General features: G+C 42.5%; 1 protein-coding gene across 1 annotated transcript; it reads left to right on the forward strand.

The window, feature by feature from the left end:
• Nucleotides 1–829: 829 nt before the first annotated feature.
• Nucleotides 830–14205, forward strand: GMFB (glia maturation factor beta). Its single transcript, XM_030482086.1, has 7 exons — nt 830–912; nt 3217–3313; nt 3853–3902; nt 4858–4907; nt 5944–6026; nt 8155–8228; nt 10421–14205. The coding sequence occupies exons 1-7, from the start codon at nt 910–912 to the stop codon at nt 10490–10492; spliced, it is 429 nt and encodes a 142-aa protein (XP_030337946.1). The 5' UTR covers nt 830–909; the 3' UTR covers nt 10493–14205.
• Nucleotides 14206–17103: the final 2898 nt, after the last annotated feature.

A 17103-nucleotide genomic window follows, 5' to 3' on the forward strand; every position in this document is an offset into this window, starting at 1 on the left:
CCTACATGCCTCTGTAAAAAGTCCCTCTCAGATTTCTGTTACAGCAGCTTAAATTCCCAGTAGCATGAAAAAGGCCTGACATTTACCCCGGCACCACAACAGCTCTCCACCAACACCCTATATAGCCTGCCTCGTGCTCAGTCTCATATTTGTGATTCATGAGCTCCAAATCCTGGTTTACTTCCAGAACTACACTTGACTTGTACAAAAAGAAGTGCCACAAGCAGCAGAACTTACTGATTTCTGCCTTGTGCTTCAATTTTCTGATATTTAATGATACAGACATTCCAACTGAGGCTTTTTAGCAGTCATTTTACTGTGGGTGTTCTCTGGTGGTTTACTAAAGTATGCAAAATTGCTGTTACTTAACAGCTTTGTTGAAGCGTGGTCACCCTCCCCGGGCCTGGCACTGACCCTGCCCGCGGGCTGATACCCCGGCCTCAGCACGAGGGGGATGCTCAGCGGATCAGGATTTAAACAGTCATCCCTTTTCCCCCTTAAGGCACATTAACCGCTGAGACACAACCCTCCCGACCCCGCTAACAGACCGCACCGCACCTGAGGGAGCGGCCGCGCAGCCCCAGCGCACGGTCCCGCCCCGTTGCCATGCCTCCCCGGGCGGGCAGAGCCCCGGCGCCATGGGCAGCGGGGCGGGGCACAGCAGGGTGCGAGGCCGGAGCGGCGCGTGGCGCCGCGGCACGTGGGCCTTCCCGCTACCCGTAGGCGGCTGACAACGCTCCGCCCAGCACCGGGATAGCGGTGCTGATTGGCTAGCGGGGAGAGGGGGGAGGGGCGGAGAAGGGGGGGGGGGTCTGCACCGCGCAGGCGCAGTGGGGGTGCGCAGCCTCAGCGAGGAGGTGGCGGCTTCCGTTGTTGGCGCGCGAGCGGTGGCGGTTGGGTGCGCGCAAGATGGTGAGAGAAGCTCGCGCCGCCTGAGGGGGGACCCTTGCCGGGCCTAGGCGAGCCGAGGCGGAGCAGAGCGGAGCGCAGCGCAGCGCAGCGCAGCGCGGGGAGCCGAGCCCGGTCGCCTCTGCGGGCTTGGGGTGTGCCCCGCTGAGGCGGGCGGGGAAGCGTGCGGCCGGGGTCCCCGTGCGGGGGATTGGGGAAGAATCTCTGAGGGGAGAACAGGTGCCTGCGGAGTAGCGGGGGCCGGGGTCTCCTCAGGGCGAGCCCTTCGATCTAGGGGTGCTGCCCGGGAAGGTGCCGCCGTGAGAAGCTCCTTCGGCCCTGCCCAAGCCCCGGGTCGTGCCGTGCTCACCTGCTACGGACCTTCCCAGTTGTTTTTCTGCCGGGCGTTGGTAGCCTGCGGGGGGAGAGCGAAGAAACAGCTGTTTAAAAAGGAAGTTGTGATCCGCCCTGTCGGCAGCCGGCGAAATCGGTTTCTGAGAGTCTTGTAGTATGGTGGCTGAGGTTAACGAGCAGCAAGACCTCCACTGTGCTGAGTGGCACGTTTGCCCGCTGTCTGCAGCCCTTCTGTCTCTTGACTTTCTTCAGTTTTGACTAAAACAAGCGCCGGTGAGCCAGCTTAGCCCCAACAGATGATCCAAATCAGGTCTCTCCATGTGTTTTGCAGGCACAGCTTCAGCTTGTATTAGGGATTTATGTTTGTGTGGCTGCACAGGTATCAACAAGGGGGTGTAGTGACAGGACAAGGGGGAATGGCTTTGAACTGACAGAGGGTAGATTTACATTAGGTGTTAGGAAGAAGTTCTTCCCTGTGGGGGTGCTGAGGCGCTGGCACAGGTTGCCCAGAGGAGCTCTGGCTGCCCCATCCCTGGCAGTGTTGAAGGCCAGGTTGGATGAGGATTGTAGCAACCTGGTGTAGTGGAAGGTGCCCCTGTCCATGGCAGGGGGGTTGGAACTGAATGAGCTTTAAGGCCCCTTCCAAACCATTCTGTGATCCTGTAACAGCACTGCTTACCCTGCAATGTCTGCTGGAATTAAGAAACTGCTGAGCCCAGAGAACTGGGAGAAATGCTTCCTTCAGGAAAGAGTATTTGCCTGACTATTTTTCCAGCTCCAGCTGGTAAAAGGAAGCAGAGGCACAAGACTTTGTGCCAGTATTTGGTCAAGGTGGAAGTTTCTTTAAGAGTAACAACAAACATAGGATATTTACAAGGTGATTTTGGAAGTGGGAAATGAGAGAAGCTTTTCTGCTTTTTGAGGAAGATCTCATAAACAAGCCAGTGTTGAGTATGAGGAGACAGAACTCGGAGTTTAAATAGCAACTTTCTTCTGATTTGTAAACAGTGATTTGTCAACAGTGACTTGTCTCAATGAAACACTCTTTAGAAGGGTAGGCAGAGCTTGTGATTGATAATTTTGCAGCTATTCTTTATTTGAGCAATTTTTTTTAAAGAAGTCCTGAAATACAGTTGTTTCAGCACAAAAGCGTTAATGCCTTAGGAATTTGTGAATACAGTAGTATAAGCTGGACATGTTAACTTTTCTTCGTCTAGCTGGCATGCATATTGTAACTGGCAATAGAGGTTGTGTGTATAAAATGTTATTCAGGAAATGGCAGTGGTTGGCTTGGTACAGTTTGAAAATTGCATGTGTAATGGAAGATAACCTGCATAGTTGCTTGTGAAATAACGATTTCCTTCCCCATCTTCAGTGTGATGACTAATACGTTATCTGGACATCCCTTCTGAAAACTTGGAGTTAATCAAAAAGCATGTGTACTTTTGCTAAAATGTATTGAATGTTTTCTGTGAGCATAAATCTCAAAAATTCAGTTAGTATTTTTGTAGGTAAAAATAAGCTTTTTCCCCTTAACTACTGTCTTTGTTCTTCTGAAATACTAACAGTAGCTTCTGCTATTTCAAATTGCTGAAATTAATTTAGTGCCACTCTGAGGGACTTCCTTATTTCAGGACTTGTCTCGGCAAATGAACTGTAAAATTTGTTTACCTCTAAGAGCTCTGAGAATAATCCCGCTGCGGGAATAGCTAATAAAGTATTTCTAGTTAACTGTGTGGCTTTGAGGAGGGATAGTAAAACAGACAAGTGTTACTACAGGTTCTGGTACTGTGTTCTTAAGCTGCGTTCATCCATGGTTTTTCTGGTTTATGTGTATGTTTTCAAACTTTTAACAGGGTGCATGCAGTTCCGCTTCAGTAGGGTTTATGCACACATATATGTGACATGGGGATTTTTTTCTGGTTTACTAGAAAGATTTATCCTTCCCTTCCCTCTGCCATTTCCTTTTTGTAGAGTGAATCTCTGGTGGTTTGTGATGTTGCTGAAGACCTGGTGGAGAAACTGAGAAAATTCCGGTTTCGTAAAGAAACCAACAATGCTGCCATTATAAGTAAGTTAAAAACATGTCTGACAAAAACGGCAAGGTCTTGCAGAAAGTTCTGCCTCTTTTCCTTCCCATGTAATGTTGCTGCTGTAACAGGTAGAGATGAGCCAAGAGGCTGTTTCTTGTATGAACTTAAGTTCTTCCAATTCTGCCTGCAATTTTAACAGTAAAGCAACACTTTTTATGACACAAGACTGCATCTGCTCTTAGTATTTATACTTAATTGCGGCTCAGAATCTACCACTCTTTGTAAAATGATAGTAAAAGATGCCTACGCACAGTAATTTTGAGTTTGTAAGTTTTACAGCCTTTAAGTAGGGGGGGTTTGACATTTCTGTCTTTGAAATTTGATGATAGTGTATTGCAGTGAACCCTGCTCAGACTGTGCACTTCTTCTGACCTCAGTGATTTTGTGAAGTCATGGGATGAAGCAGCACAATGGAAGCACAAGGAATATACTTGTGGGGGAATGTTAAAACACTTCATGCATACATTGTATAAATTGATTGAAAGAAACATTGGTCTCTTTTTATTTTGATTTATAGTGAAAATCGACAAGGATAAGCAGTTGGTGGTACTGGATGAGGAGCATGAGGTTTGTTAAATGAATTGTAAATAAGAGTATCTTCAGCCTGCAATGTATTGTTGTCTCTAAGGTACTGCCTTAGTTTCAAATTGTTATCAAACTCTTAATCTAATTTGGGTCATGAGCTTATTTAAATGCATGGTCACTCTGCATGTAAAGCACAGCACTATTAATAGTGGAACTATGCAGAAGCAATTGAGTTGACTAATTAATTGCACAAAAGAAAAAGTTATTTTAAAGCTGTTAGGACACAGCTATGTAAAAAGCATCTTTTACACCTACTGGCTGAAGATGTTTCTGCTGTGTTTCCACATAGAGCTGAGTATTTGACTCTGAGCTGGTCTGCCATCAATTAGAAGCTAGGATTGCTAATCCTTTGCAGACTCTAAATTTGATGGGTGGCATAACAAGGTCAGCCCAGCATGTAGTGTTTCTTAATGGTACATAAGGAAAAATTAAATCCTTCCCAGGGATTTGAGCATTAACCATAGGTCTTATTCCCTAGAATGTAGGAGTTAATGTAACATTTAAATAGAATGGGGACTCTTTTTGCTTGCTCAAGGAGGAAGGACTGACTTTTTTCAAAAGAACCATTTATGTAGCTGATTTTAGCAGATACTTTTTAGTGTGTGCTTGCTTACTTCTGTTTAGCACTAGAGTTAGAGAAGCATGATAGCTGCCAGCACATACAACTAGAGCCAGAAATATTTTTTAAACTCATTATGCCTAAAATAGGGATGATTACTCATGCTAACATTAATTTTGTGTTGGGTCGTAGGAATCTGTTAGTACATGAGTTTTCCTGAACTGCTCTAGTAATTTGAGAGATGGTTACCAGTTCAGCTGTAGATGTACACCTGACTTACAGCTGTTTCACTATTCCATTATTCTGCTTTAGCCTTCTTAGTTTGCCTTGAAGTGCAAGATCGTGTGCTCAAATATTGTTTGTGTTTAATGTTACCAGGGTATTTCTCCTGATGAGCTAAAAGATGAGCTGCCTGAGAGACAACCTCGATATCCTTCTTATGCTGCTGGCATTTGGTCTTACTCCTGGAAGCTGTTCAAAACATTCAAAGTTGAACTTCGCCTTCTTGGGCCCATACTTGCCTGTAGTTTGACTTCACCTATAGTTCCTTTGTGAGATAACCTAGGGATCAGTTCTCATGATGTGCTGAGCAGTTGTCCCACTTGCTGAAACAGTGACTGACGCATTTAAGCCTTTCTGAAGTTTGTATTTCTCTTTAGGCTATATAATGTTTGGGAAAGTAAAGTGAAGCCACACTGCTGTTAATGTAAAGAAGTGAGTAAAATGTACCAGTTTTGTATGTGGCTACTTCTAAATGTAGAAAACTGCCTGTGTAACTTAGGGTCTCTTTTGGTACTTTCTCAGTATGCGGCCCTTGCTATTTTGCTGCAGTTACTGATTCTGGGAGTGCTGTAGGCATGTGATCTAGGGAAGAGTCCCTGTATTTAAAAATAAAAGAAAACCCAAAAAACTGAAAAAGAGAGGGACAAGTAAGTTATTCTTTAACTAGATGAAATAAAAGGGGTGCTCAAGTTATAAGTGAAGAAAATACCAGCCTCAAAAGCTGGCTGGCACTATTCCATGTGCTGTTCTGAATCTTTCTTTTCATCATTGTAGTGCAGTAGGAGGGTGTAAAGCAGGAGTCTTACCTAAAACTTGAGTCATATTCAGCAAAACACCTGAAACAATGAAGTGCTTAGTCTGCAAAGCAAGATTTGCCTTTTATTAAAAGAATTTTAATTTCATAAAGAGAAAGGATTTGCCGTTCACTAGCCAGAAACATGTTGGTGGGTGTGGGAAATCTTTTTACACAGCTGGGAGCATTTGTGATGAAACATTGATTTTTAGCTCTGATGTGAAACATCAGAGCTAAAATATAGAGACAGCCCTCGCACCCAGCTCTTATAGAGGTTGGTAAAGATGGGCATGGTCAGTTCTGAAAGTCGGATATGGAAGCTCTGATAACCAAGGATTATATGCTATTAAAATTGTTGATTTCTTAGTTTCTTTAACCTCAGAAAAAACATTTATTGTGTATAGTTACAAGTATCAGCATGAAGATGGAAGAGTTTCTTATCCTTTGTGCTTTATCTTCTCCAGTCCAGTTGGTGAGTGAACATTGTGAATAGTAGCTAGTATGTGCTGTAAAAATGGGAATATTCTTTGCTATGGAAGATAAAATAAGTTCTTAATGCCAGCATACTGGTTCACATGCTTAAGGCTAGATGTGCTTATGCCACTGCTGGAAGCAAGGCACTGTAAAGCTGTGGCATTATCTGGAGACCTTCTCTGGCAGAGAGGAATCTCTATTCACACCATCAGCTCATGACAAGTGCTTCCATCTGCCCAGTGGTGCTGTCTTTAGGGGTTAACATTTAGGATAGAAGATAGAACAAATTCTCTCTTTTCCATTTCTAAAAGCTGAACGGAAGTGTTAGTTGCCTGCATAGCTGGCCAAAAGATGTGTCTTCCTAAACATGCCTGCACTCTGTGTTCTTGGTGGTGTGCACAGCAACACCCTCCTGTAAGGGAAAGGAGCCTGGAGCACTCTGCATGTAGTCATGCAGGTTTAACCTAATGGCTTTCCTGTCACCTTCTCCTCAAATCTTGGGGGAATCTTCAAGATATGACCAGAAAAGGCTCAGGGGATAAGTGAGGAGAGGGCTGGAATATGCCACTGCTGTTCCTGAGGGCTTCTGTTCATCCCTGTCCATCTTGCTATTCTGATGTTAATGACTGGGTGGGAGGAAATTCCTCTCCTCAGGAGGCCATGGGAACCCATGTCTACCCATGAAAGGAACAGGACTCTAAGAGGGTTAGCATAGGACTTGCGAGGAGAGTTTTATAGGGACCTGTATGCAATGGGCAGCAGCAGAGGATGCCTCCAAACAGTGCTGTGATTTAGAGGTCTGAAGGGCTGCCACAACTATGGGTGAAGGAGTGTGAAGAGGGCTCCATAACCCAGATCTGGGCAGGTAGAAGTGCTGGGTGAACAGACTATGTTTCAAAAGAACGAAACTAATCTTGGATCGTTCCAGGTTTATATAGAGCAGTAGCTTCCTCTGCTTGTGCTGCATCAACCCTCAATATAAACATACCTGTGCAGGGAACTGTGTGATTTTAATAGAAGCCAAATTACCTGTATGTACTTAATGTGGACTTAGAGAGCTGAACTGCTCCTGTGTTTTCCATCTATGTTCTGAGTTGTAACAGGGTAGCTTGCTGGTATTACTGGATTATCCTTGTTATCCTATAGAAGAAGATAAAGTGATTGCATTGTTTTACCCTTCGTTACTCAGAACTAGAATAACTAGGTAGGTAAAAGTTTAGCAACTAGTGGGCATATGCTTCTTTAGTTACCTGAGAATCTTTGCATGGATGTTATGGGTGTTACTTCTCTTCTGAAGGAGAGATATTCTGTGAGTTAGAAAAGCAGTAAGAAACTTTCTGGGAGACCCTGAAATAGCAAAGCAGGAGAAGAGAGCTTAGACAATGTTCTTTATGGGTGGCAGGATTTAAAAGTACACTTGTATCTAGAAACTTCCAAACAAAAGCCTTTTTGAGGTTTTCTGTTTCAAAAAAATTTCTGCAAACAAACAGAAGTTAGTGGTTAGGCTGATACTGGAGTCACAAAAACCATTAGTTGGGACTCACAGCAGTTAACTTCAACTGTGGCTGAAGTCGCTCTGTGTTTAGGGCAGGAGGAGGGGAGTGTGTGTCACTTTAACCTACTCATTCAGTTGGGGTGTTTGGGGGGAGATTAGGAAAAAGAATAACAAATTTGAACCAACTTGGCTTCTCAGTTTAACTCCAGCTCAAAGGCATATGATATAAAGATCTGTGTAACTGTAACTAACAAAACCATGGGAATCTTCCAGAAATAGCAAGAGGGCAAAAAATTGAACATAGTGTAACCAGCACATTACTGTAGTGGCGGGAGGTGCTTCTTTGTTGGCTCTTGTGATTTGACTGCTGCCGTATTTGATGTTGGCTCAGAAATGTTGGCATGTTGAGACCACCAATTCAACCTGCACAACTGTTACTTCTGAAAACGCCTTTCAAGTACTAGATATGAAAGTAAGAGCAAGGATGAGAATGTGCATAAAGAAATAGGTCACTTTTCTTACTGGAGGCTTCAGCTTTCAGTTTGGATTCTTTAAAAAAAAAAAAAAATCTATTTGAAATGTTGCAGTCAAAATAACTAAACAAAACCTCTGTTTTTCCACACAACTACAGGATGTAAGCCTGAACAGCAGATGATGTATGCTGGAAGCAAGAATAAGCTTGTACAGACAGCTGAACTCACTAAGGTATAACTGACTTAGTTGAAATAACTGTCTCTTCCTTAAATGCAGGTTGCAGAAGCTGTTTTGTGTCTTGCTTGAACCTATTGCAAGAAAGATGTTACGAGACTTTGTAATTACACTGAACAGATTGTTTTAGGAAGACTGAAGAGAGGACTACATGTGGGGATTTCTGGAGGTTGAGGATTTAGGAAGAACAGTGGTCTCTAAAGCTAAAATATCCTTTGGTAGGATGGATGTCTTTGGGGAATGAATTTATTGATGAGAGGAATAGACCAAAGTCTCAGTGTGGTGTGGTGCAGACTAGTTTTGCTGCATGGTTTATGGGGTTGTATGCTTGCAGAACATAGCCTCCAGAATAAGTTAGTGTGTACCAAGTGCTGAACAATTCTAAATCTTCCTTTGTTTGCTTCCTCCAGTACTGAGATTAAAAGAGATCACTGCATTTACTAGGACTAGGTGTATATATAGTTAAAAATTAAAAAAGCTACCTAATTGTCATTTGGGAAATCTTTGAAATCTCTGCTTAATTGGTACCTAGACTTCTTCAAGTTCTAGTTCCAACCAGTAAAGCTAAATAGTCAGTGGTCACTTCAGGTTTCTCATATGTGAAATGACTTCACCATTCCCCAACAGCACTGTTCCCTTTTGATCTTCTTTATCCTGACTGAGTACTGTAACATCCCAGTAAAAATGTATATTGGGCCAGTAAGAGAACTGTGAACTTCTGCCTCTTCTAGCTGTACCATGTAAGAAAGGACCTTTTTGTTTTAAATTAGATGTCAAGTTGACAGGAGTAAATAGGAGTGAAGCAGAAGAGAAGATGGTGGAAGCAATCAGACAGCCCCAAGAAATCTTTGTTTAGGTCTGTTGAAACTGCATCTTGGAGGCCTGACAACTCTAGCATTTTTGATAGGAAGGAAGAATTGCTCGAGGAGGATGGCAGTTTTCAGCAGTAGAGAAGGAAGAGTTGATGAGAAGGTGGAAGCCTGGGGACTAGCTCTATGGGAGTTACTAGGACCTGTCAAGTGGGAGAAATTCACTCTGAAAGGGTTTTGAATGAAAGCCTAGGAGTGGATATGGAGGTCTGTGATAATTTTCCTTCTGAAGCTGGAGAAGATAGCCTCACTTCAGTTCGGGTTGCTTACTTGCACTTTAGATGTGCTTTATTCTTGCTGCTCACTGAGCTATGTTTCATTTTAGCTCATGCCGTGACTTCCTCCTGGTGTGATTTCAGCATGTGACTCGGCTGAGTCCTTTTATTTTTCCAGTGGCTTGCATATTAGCTTGGCTTCTGTGAAACTGTTCTGTTCTTATAACACTGAATTTTGGGGGTTCCTCTTTTACTTAAAAATAAAAAAAAATCAGTATTAGTTTGATAGTAGTGGATTACTGTCCAAATACACAAAGCAGTGTCCAGAGCCCACTCCAGCAGAGATGGAAAATGAGGAAGAAAAAATACAAAACTTGAATTGTTTCCTGAAGAAGATTAAAATGATGAAATGGCTGAGGCCAGGACTAAGTAGGAAGTTCACTCCAAATGGCAGGTTCACAGAGAAGCTTGTTTTGGGAGTCTCTCAAAATCCCATCCATTCTATTGGCCTGAGGATGCTTTTTGCAGCTGGGTGCTCCATACCATTAGAAGGGCAGATAAGTGATTTGGTGCTGATATAGTTTTATTTTCAGTATTGTCAGTATTTAAAATATTGAAATATTTTTTTTGTTTTCATTGCCTAGAAGAATGCTTTTGAAGACCTGTGGATTTTTAAAGTCCCTTCCCACCCAAACTATTCTGTGATTTGTAAAAGTTACTTGGCTTTACCAGACGTTAAATTCATTTGTATTCTTCAAATAGACAGTCTTCTTGCTGAGATAACAATTATGAGATGGTGCCATTTCAGAGTAACTTTAAAATGTAGTACATGTGCTGTTGCCACATATTCTTAAAGAAGAGGGAAGCCTAGAAATAGGAATTCCAGAATTCTTGTTCAGGTTAGAAGTATTCCTTGCCACTTAATCTTGGGGATTTTCCACTGATGTTACTTTAGAATACCAATCCTTTCAAGAAAGCACATGAAAACTCTAGCTTGGTTACTGGTTTATTACAGCTCAAGTTGTGTCTTCAATTGTCTTCATTGTATGCTTATCCCTTTCAAGTACCATCACCTCAAGAATTTCTGCAATGCAATTTTGTTTAGGTATTTGAAATAAGAAACACAGAAGACCTAACTGAAGAATGGCTGCGTGAGAAACTGGGCTTCTTCCATTAAGAAAACCTCTGTAATAAGTATTTATGTACCATCCTGATAATACTGGAACCAGACATGAATACTTACATCTAAAAAATGCACTGTATTTACATCTGTCTCCTGCAGTATCTCTCTTGTGCAAAGTTTGTGCAAAGAATAGCAGGTCTGTCTCCTTGAAGTAACAAATATTTGCAGGTGTTTCCTTATTTGTACCTGTTAAAAGGGAATACTCCTCTGCAGGGACTCCTTTTGCACTCTTGTAACTAATATTTCTATAACTAAAACAGTTCAGTTCTGGATTCATAACTATTTCCAAACATAATTTGGAAGCTGACGCTAACTTTTTCTGAGCTACAAATGCATCCTTATGACATACTAGCCATTTATATGCAAAAATTGTCTACTCACCTATTTTTCAGATTTTGTGACTTAATGTCTTCCCAATTATGAAAACTACTCCCTGGAAGCATTTAGTATTAAAAAGACAAAATCATTGTATAGCAAATCTTTCCATCAAGTCTATGTGAAGTTTCTCAAATTGCCAGAACTAATTTTTGTTATTCCAGTAATTCCTCAGTTGAGTCAGTCTTAAGAAATTTCAGGGCAAAGCTTGGACTGTCCATTTCTCATGCTAATACATCTTACAGGAACTAGATGATAAACTAAGGGCTGAATTACAACTCTGGCTACTCTTGTACCAGATGTCTTGCATATATAACTTATTACACTGTTAAGAAGTTTACCTCTGCTCATCTCCTGTTATATGAACACGTGTTAATACTGTGTGCCTTTAATTTGTTAGCTTTAAAATTACTTGAGAATTTTACACTGCCACTTACTACAAATTTGGTAAAAACTTTGTTAAAGAATCCAAGTAACATTTTTTCCTAGTGCCTATTGTTGCAGTTGACATCTCTTTAAATAAAAAGAAGCCAACCTCATTTTCTTTGAAATTCCAGTCATCTACTCCATTTGTAGGAGTCAGGAGGTTAAAGTTTTTCATGATAATGAATTATTTATATCTCTTTTTGTTATAAAAGTTGGCCACACATAGCTTCTGAGTACTTAAATTACAGTCTCTAACTTTCTTAACTGCTTGTTGGTCAAAATTACATTCCAGATAAAGCTTTTGCATAAGTGATAATTTGATTTTTTCATTTACTTACGGTTCATCTCTTTGAAACAGCAAATATTCTAATGTGAAAATAGTATTTAACTTTTATAAATGACCAGTCTTTTTACAGGTCTGTTTTATATTGCATAGAGTAGTTGTCTGACATGGGACATGTTCAGCCCATGCAGTGGCAAAAGGAGTACTCATGTGACAGTATCTCACTATCTTGTGTTTGTTGTGCTGCTGAATAAGTATCTGCATAAGAGCAGCTTCCTTTTGATAATGTACCTTAAAATACAGCTGCCCTAACAAATCTGTTTGGTAGGAAGGAATGCAGTGTTAAATTTGGAGGCCAGTATTTCATGCTGTGAAACCTTTGCTGAAAGGAGGTTTATTTTCATTTGTAAACATATGTTGTGTTAGTGTTAAAACACTAATTCCCCTGAGATCACAAGGAATTAATTTGCAAAGGTTCTCAGTGTTGGTAAATCTCTTCTTAGTTTGATGTTACTGCTCATTTATTTGTATACAAACCTGACTTGAGAGGAGCTTTTCAAAATACATGTTAGAATGATGCAATTAAATTGATCCTTCAGTATGGAAAAGAAATGCTTTGTAATTAAATTTCTGTCTTAATGTAGTGAACTGGAAAACCAATTTCATTTCCCTGGACAAAAAAAATTTTGATTATGAAACTGTTGCTTGATCATGGTGTACTAGACATCAATAAAACCCATGTCTTTTGTGACAAACATTGTATAAATAAGACTTTGGCTTGAAGAATAGCGTCATTTTAAGCATCACTCTTGAAACAGGAACAATTGATCTCATTTTGTGGTGGTGTGCTAAGGGTAAGGCATGTCAAAGTACAGCATGGGTGAGAGGGAAGCTGCCATTTGCAGTGTTCAGCTTGACTTGCAGTGGGGAAAACTGGATTAATCATCTTTCTCATTGTACTTTGTACACTGGTGGGCTGCCAGCATCCAACTGCTGCTTGCACAGGTCTTGACAAAAATAACAGTGAAAGGGCCTGTCTCTCAGGAGGGGAGGAGCTGCTGCAGCCAAGTGATTGAATTTGATTCTTCATCTCTGCATCACTCCACCTGCTGCCAAGAAAATATTGCTGCTTATGGCTATATCAGAAGTTCTTATTGCCTTCACTTAAGGACTTTGTGCCTTGGGTGCTGCCCCTCAAGTCTTGCAGAAAGCAAACAAATCCTGATGAGAGTGCTAAAGCCCTCTTTCTTGTGAAGGCTGATTCTATGATGCTGCTCAGCCCACCAGTATTACTCATCAAACAGCCCTGGTAGCTGTACCTCCTTCTGCTCTCTGAGCTGTGGAAGTGAGGAAGCAGCTGCAGGTACTTGGAGAATGAGTGTGCAGAGGATGTTTGCTGTTCTAGGCTTCTTTGTGGTTTCCTTGTTTTTAATGCAGTGTTTTGACACAACTGTATGATGTTTACTGTCCTGGGCTCTCAAGATACAGGTAATGCTAATACTTGATTAAACAAAGACATTAATCATGTCAATCTTTCCTGCACAAATAATACTTGTTTTTATAACGTTTTCCCCACCTTATCTTTATTTTCTGTACTGCTGCCCCCTTAAGATCAGTGGGAGGCAGATGTGTCCATGTTCAGAAGGCCAGTATGTTCTGACTGTGCTTAGTGAGTTGCCCATCTGTAATCATACATTTTTGTCTTGAATTTTCAGATCTTTAAAGAGGGTTCAGACAAATGGACAACATAAATTAACTGAAGGTACCTATGGGAGCCTTTGTAGCTAAAGGTCTGAGAGTCAGCATTTTCCATTGTGAGCTCCTATTTTTCAGGAGCTAATAAGTTGGCCGTAAAATCCTTGGCCTGGAGTTCAAGTTGAAGGTCTCTCAAAGGGAGAATTCTGCCACAATTAATCTGGCTTGTTTTAAATATTGACTAGATGGCTGGGATGCAGCTCTTGTAATCTTATTCATTGATGGTAGACTGATTTAAAGCATGAGTTTGCATGTCAGCCTGTAAAATGGACTTGTATTGTGTGAATATTTTTAACAAGAAAAAAATTAAATGCTGGTATTTGATGGTTTAAGTGTGTTTCTAGTATCACAAATGCTGTTTTGACCTATCAAAGGAGGCAATAATGTGGGTGTTGACACGTTTTCAATTCTCCAAAGGAGCATCTTAGGCATTTGTACTAGGATTCCATTTTTGTATTTTTAACTATCAAATAACTAGTCCAGAAATTATGTTAAACTGGTAACAAGGGTCTGAATCAAACATGCAAAAGCGAGGGAGTTCAGTTCCTCACTTCAGTGTGCTCAAAAAAGAAATATACAACATTTTTTTTTTTTTTGATAAATCTAGTGAAGTGGAGGTGTGGTGTGATCCAGACTCAGCGTGACCTGTGTGCTGTGAGATGTCAGGGTTGGCATCAGTGCTGCAGGTAGTACAAGGTGCGAGAGGTTCATGGCCAGTTTGGAGAATTTGAAAATTCCATGAAAAAAACAGTACAACTTCCATATGCTGTTTAGTCTCTGCTAGTTCACATTGCATGTTTACTTTAAACCAAATCTTTTTTGCTAAGCGTGGTGCTTGTATTAGTTTAAATAAAATGTTTAATTAAGAGGTTCTGGTGCCCTGTTTTAATTGCAAAGCAGCACATCTAGCATGGGTGTCTGACAGGGAAAATCTAGTAATACTAGTCATAACTTTCTTCCTTTTCTCAGCTTCCTGGAGTTTACTTTGGACTTGTAGCGTGGTCTTCAGTCCTGAATGTGCTCCCTCACTTGCTCTTCTACCCAAAATAATTCCTCTTTCCATCTGTTGTGAAGGGTGGCAGCAAGGGAGAGGACAGCAGCTGATGGACTACTACAGGATAACTGCCATTGTCCTCTGTTGCTTTGCACCACCATGTCACAAAACTCAGTGTGTATATTTGTGACGTGCAGGCAGCATGAGAACTCAATTTCATTCTGAAATGCCACATAGACTTCCATGTTGCACTTCTTCCACAAGGCCAAGGCCCCTGGCGTGACCTGAAGCAGTGAAATACAGTATAGAGTGCAGGTGCCAACTGAGCAATGTTGAGTAGTTGCCGAGGGGGCCTCAAAGCTTGAAGGAGTCAAAGGAACTTGGTTGTGCCTTCTCATAGTTGTTGGCTCATCTCTTTCCTGGCCAAAAGACCACTAGATTAATTTGATTGAAACACTTGTTTTCCTCATTCTTGCTGACTGTTTCTTCCTTTCCTGGTCTTTGGAGGGTTGTGGGGTTTTTATATTGTTGAAAAACTACTGAAGATAACCCAAGGAATTCATATTATGACATACATTGTTTCTGCCAATGCTGAAGAATAGGAATAATGGGCCCCAGATTAGACATGACAGAGGTAACCCTTTCTCTCTCAGGTGAGCTCTGTGAAGGAGACAATGCACAGCTGCTTCAGCACATCTGGCCCATGAATGGCATTTTGATGGCCTCAGTATATTGGAATAAAATCTGTTGCCAGAAGCTCTGAAGAAGCTAGCTCAAGCTGCTGTGGGAGAAGAATGGTTCTCAAGAACAGCTGGTTAAAGTAAAGGAGGGGGAGAAAAGGAATAAATAGTGCTCACATCAGAGCAGGAGGTAACCTGTGGAATCCTGTGGTGTTCTTGGTTGCTCATTGAGTATGCTTAACTAGAAAATGAGGACATAGCTTACTGGTACTGCTAGCTCATTGAGACAGTAAAACCAAAGCTGACAAAAAGAATTGCGAGATCTAGGGATACAAAGTGAAGGGCAGCTGCTTTCATTCAGGAAAGATCATTGGTGTGTAATAGTTACATGAAAAGGGCAGCTGAGTGGCCATTAAAGTCAAAGCTAGAGAAGGGAATAGGAGCCAAAATGGCAAACCTCTGTGCAGGGGTGCAAATCTGCAAGGCACATGTAGCCTCAGTGTCACCCACAGCTGTGCTTTCTCTTCCAGGGGTATGAGTGGGTGGCTTGTCCAGGGCTAGGAGGAGTTTACTAAGGACGTCCCTTGACTTGGCAGAGTCTTTGGGGATAATGCAAAGGAAAAATGTAGTTGGCTCTAGAAGAGCTGGAGCAATTGCTGCCCATATATGTGGGAGTCCATCCCACATGTCGCTGCCCCATCCCTGGCAGTGTTCAAGGCCAGGTTGGACCCGGCTTTGGGCAACCTGGTCTAGTGGTAGGTGTCCCTGCCTGTGGCAGGGGGTTGGAACTGGAAGAGCTTAAAGGTCTCTTTCAACCCAAACCATTCTGTGAATCTGAGTCTCCTGGCAATGAAAGGGACACCAGTCAAAGGATCTTGTGAGCATGCCTGTGCCTGCTGTTTCATGTCCCTCATGGGTCATGGAGTTGATTGGAGTACCGGCTGGTTCCCCCAAGCTCCCAAGCAGGTAGTGCTTCTCACAGGCAAAGGTCCTGCCATGTTGTGTTTGGGTGAAAGTGAGGGTGGAGAAGTCAAGCACAAGTGGGTAAGATACTGAGAAGCAGAATGTCTGGATGCTGAGCAGCCTTAAGGAGGAGCGCTGGCAGGGAGGCTGTGAGACGACGTAAAAGTGGTTGGGTTTTATTCTGCAAGGATCCTGTGTGGTAGGGATGATGATTTAAGGTGGGCCTCACCCCTTGGAACAAAAACCAAGGACATGTGGCAGGTTGGCCATCCCCTGCACCTGTTAGTTTGCACAGTTGCGCCATCTGCAGTGTTGGAGATGTCCCCCAGGGACAGCAGCGGGGGAGACCTCACCTGTGTGGGGACAAGGTCAAGGCACCTCTCGATAGGGACAGGCATGCTAGCTGCTGTAGAGCCCCAGTGAAGCTTTGGTCCAGTCTAGTTGGACTGTTCCTGTGTTACAGCACAAAACAGAACAACACTGGTCAACCTCCTGAGATGTGGCTGGTTGGAAAAAAACACGTGCTCAGCTTCATGTGGAAAAGCCTGCACAGAAGGATTTATAGCTCTCAGTGCTGGAGCTCTTTGGGCTTTTCTTCTACATGTGTGAATAGTCTGGTAACAGTTATTCTCTGTATGGTCTTAGGGCAGGCAACTGCTTCTCTCTGACAGTGGAGGAAGAGTTGTGGAGATGGTACCAAGTTGGCAGAGAGGCTGCTTCTTTCCCATCTCCTCCAGGAGGATATTGAGCCCAGGGAATCAGTCCTGCGCACTGAGCTGGCGTCTGGGCTGGCCTGGGTACACAGCTTAAATTGTAACTGCTGGGGAGGAGAGAATTCTGGGATCTGTGAGGAAGTCCTCATGTTCCTAAAGAGCAGTCCTGAACTGCTGGATATGCAGGTGTAAAGGTCCCTGCAGCTTAGTGAGGAGAAGGAGTCGTAGTTCTCGGAATACCTCTGCGGTCAAGTGTTGATCTTAGGGAATTGGCAACCTCTCTCTGGGCTGCTGTATAAGGTAGTGGACTGGCTTGATTTGTGCTGTATTCAAGGCATTGGGAGCTTTGCTTCCAGCCATGTTTCAATGAACACAATTCTGAAGTGTAGGAAGCCCTGGCATTAGCTTTTATTTTC

The sequence above is a fragment of the Strigops habroptila genome, chromosome 4, assembly GCF_004027225.2.
Source record: "Strigops habroptila isolate Jane chromosome 4, bStrHab1.2.pri, whole genome shotgun sequence".
Taxonomy (NCBI): domain Eukaryota; kingdom Metazoa; phylum Chordata; class Aves; order Psittaciformes; family Psittacidae; genus Strigops; species Strigops habroptila.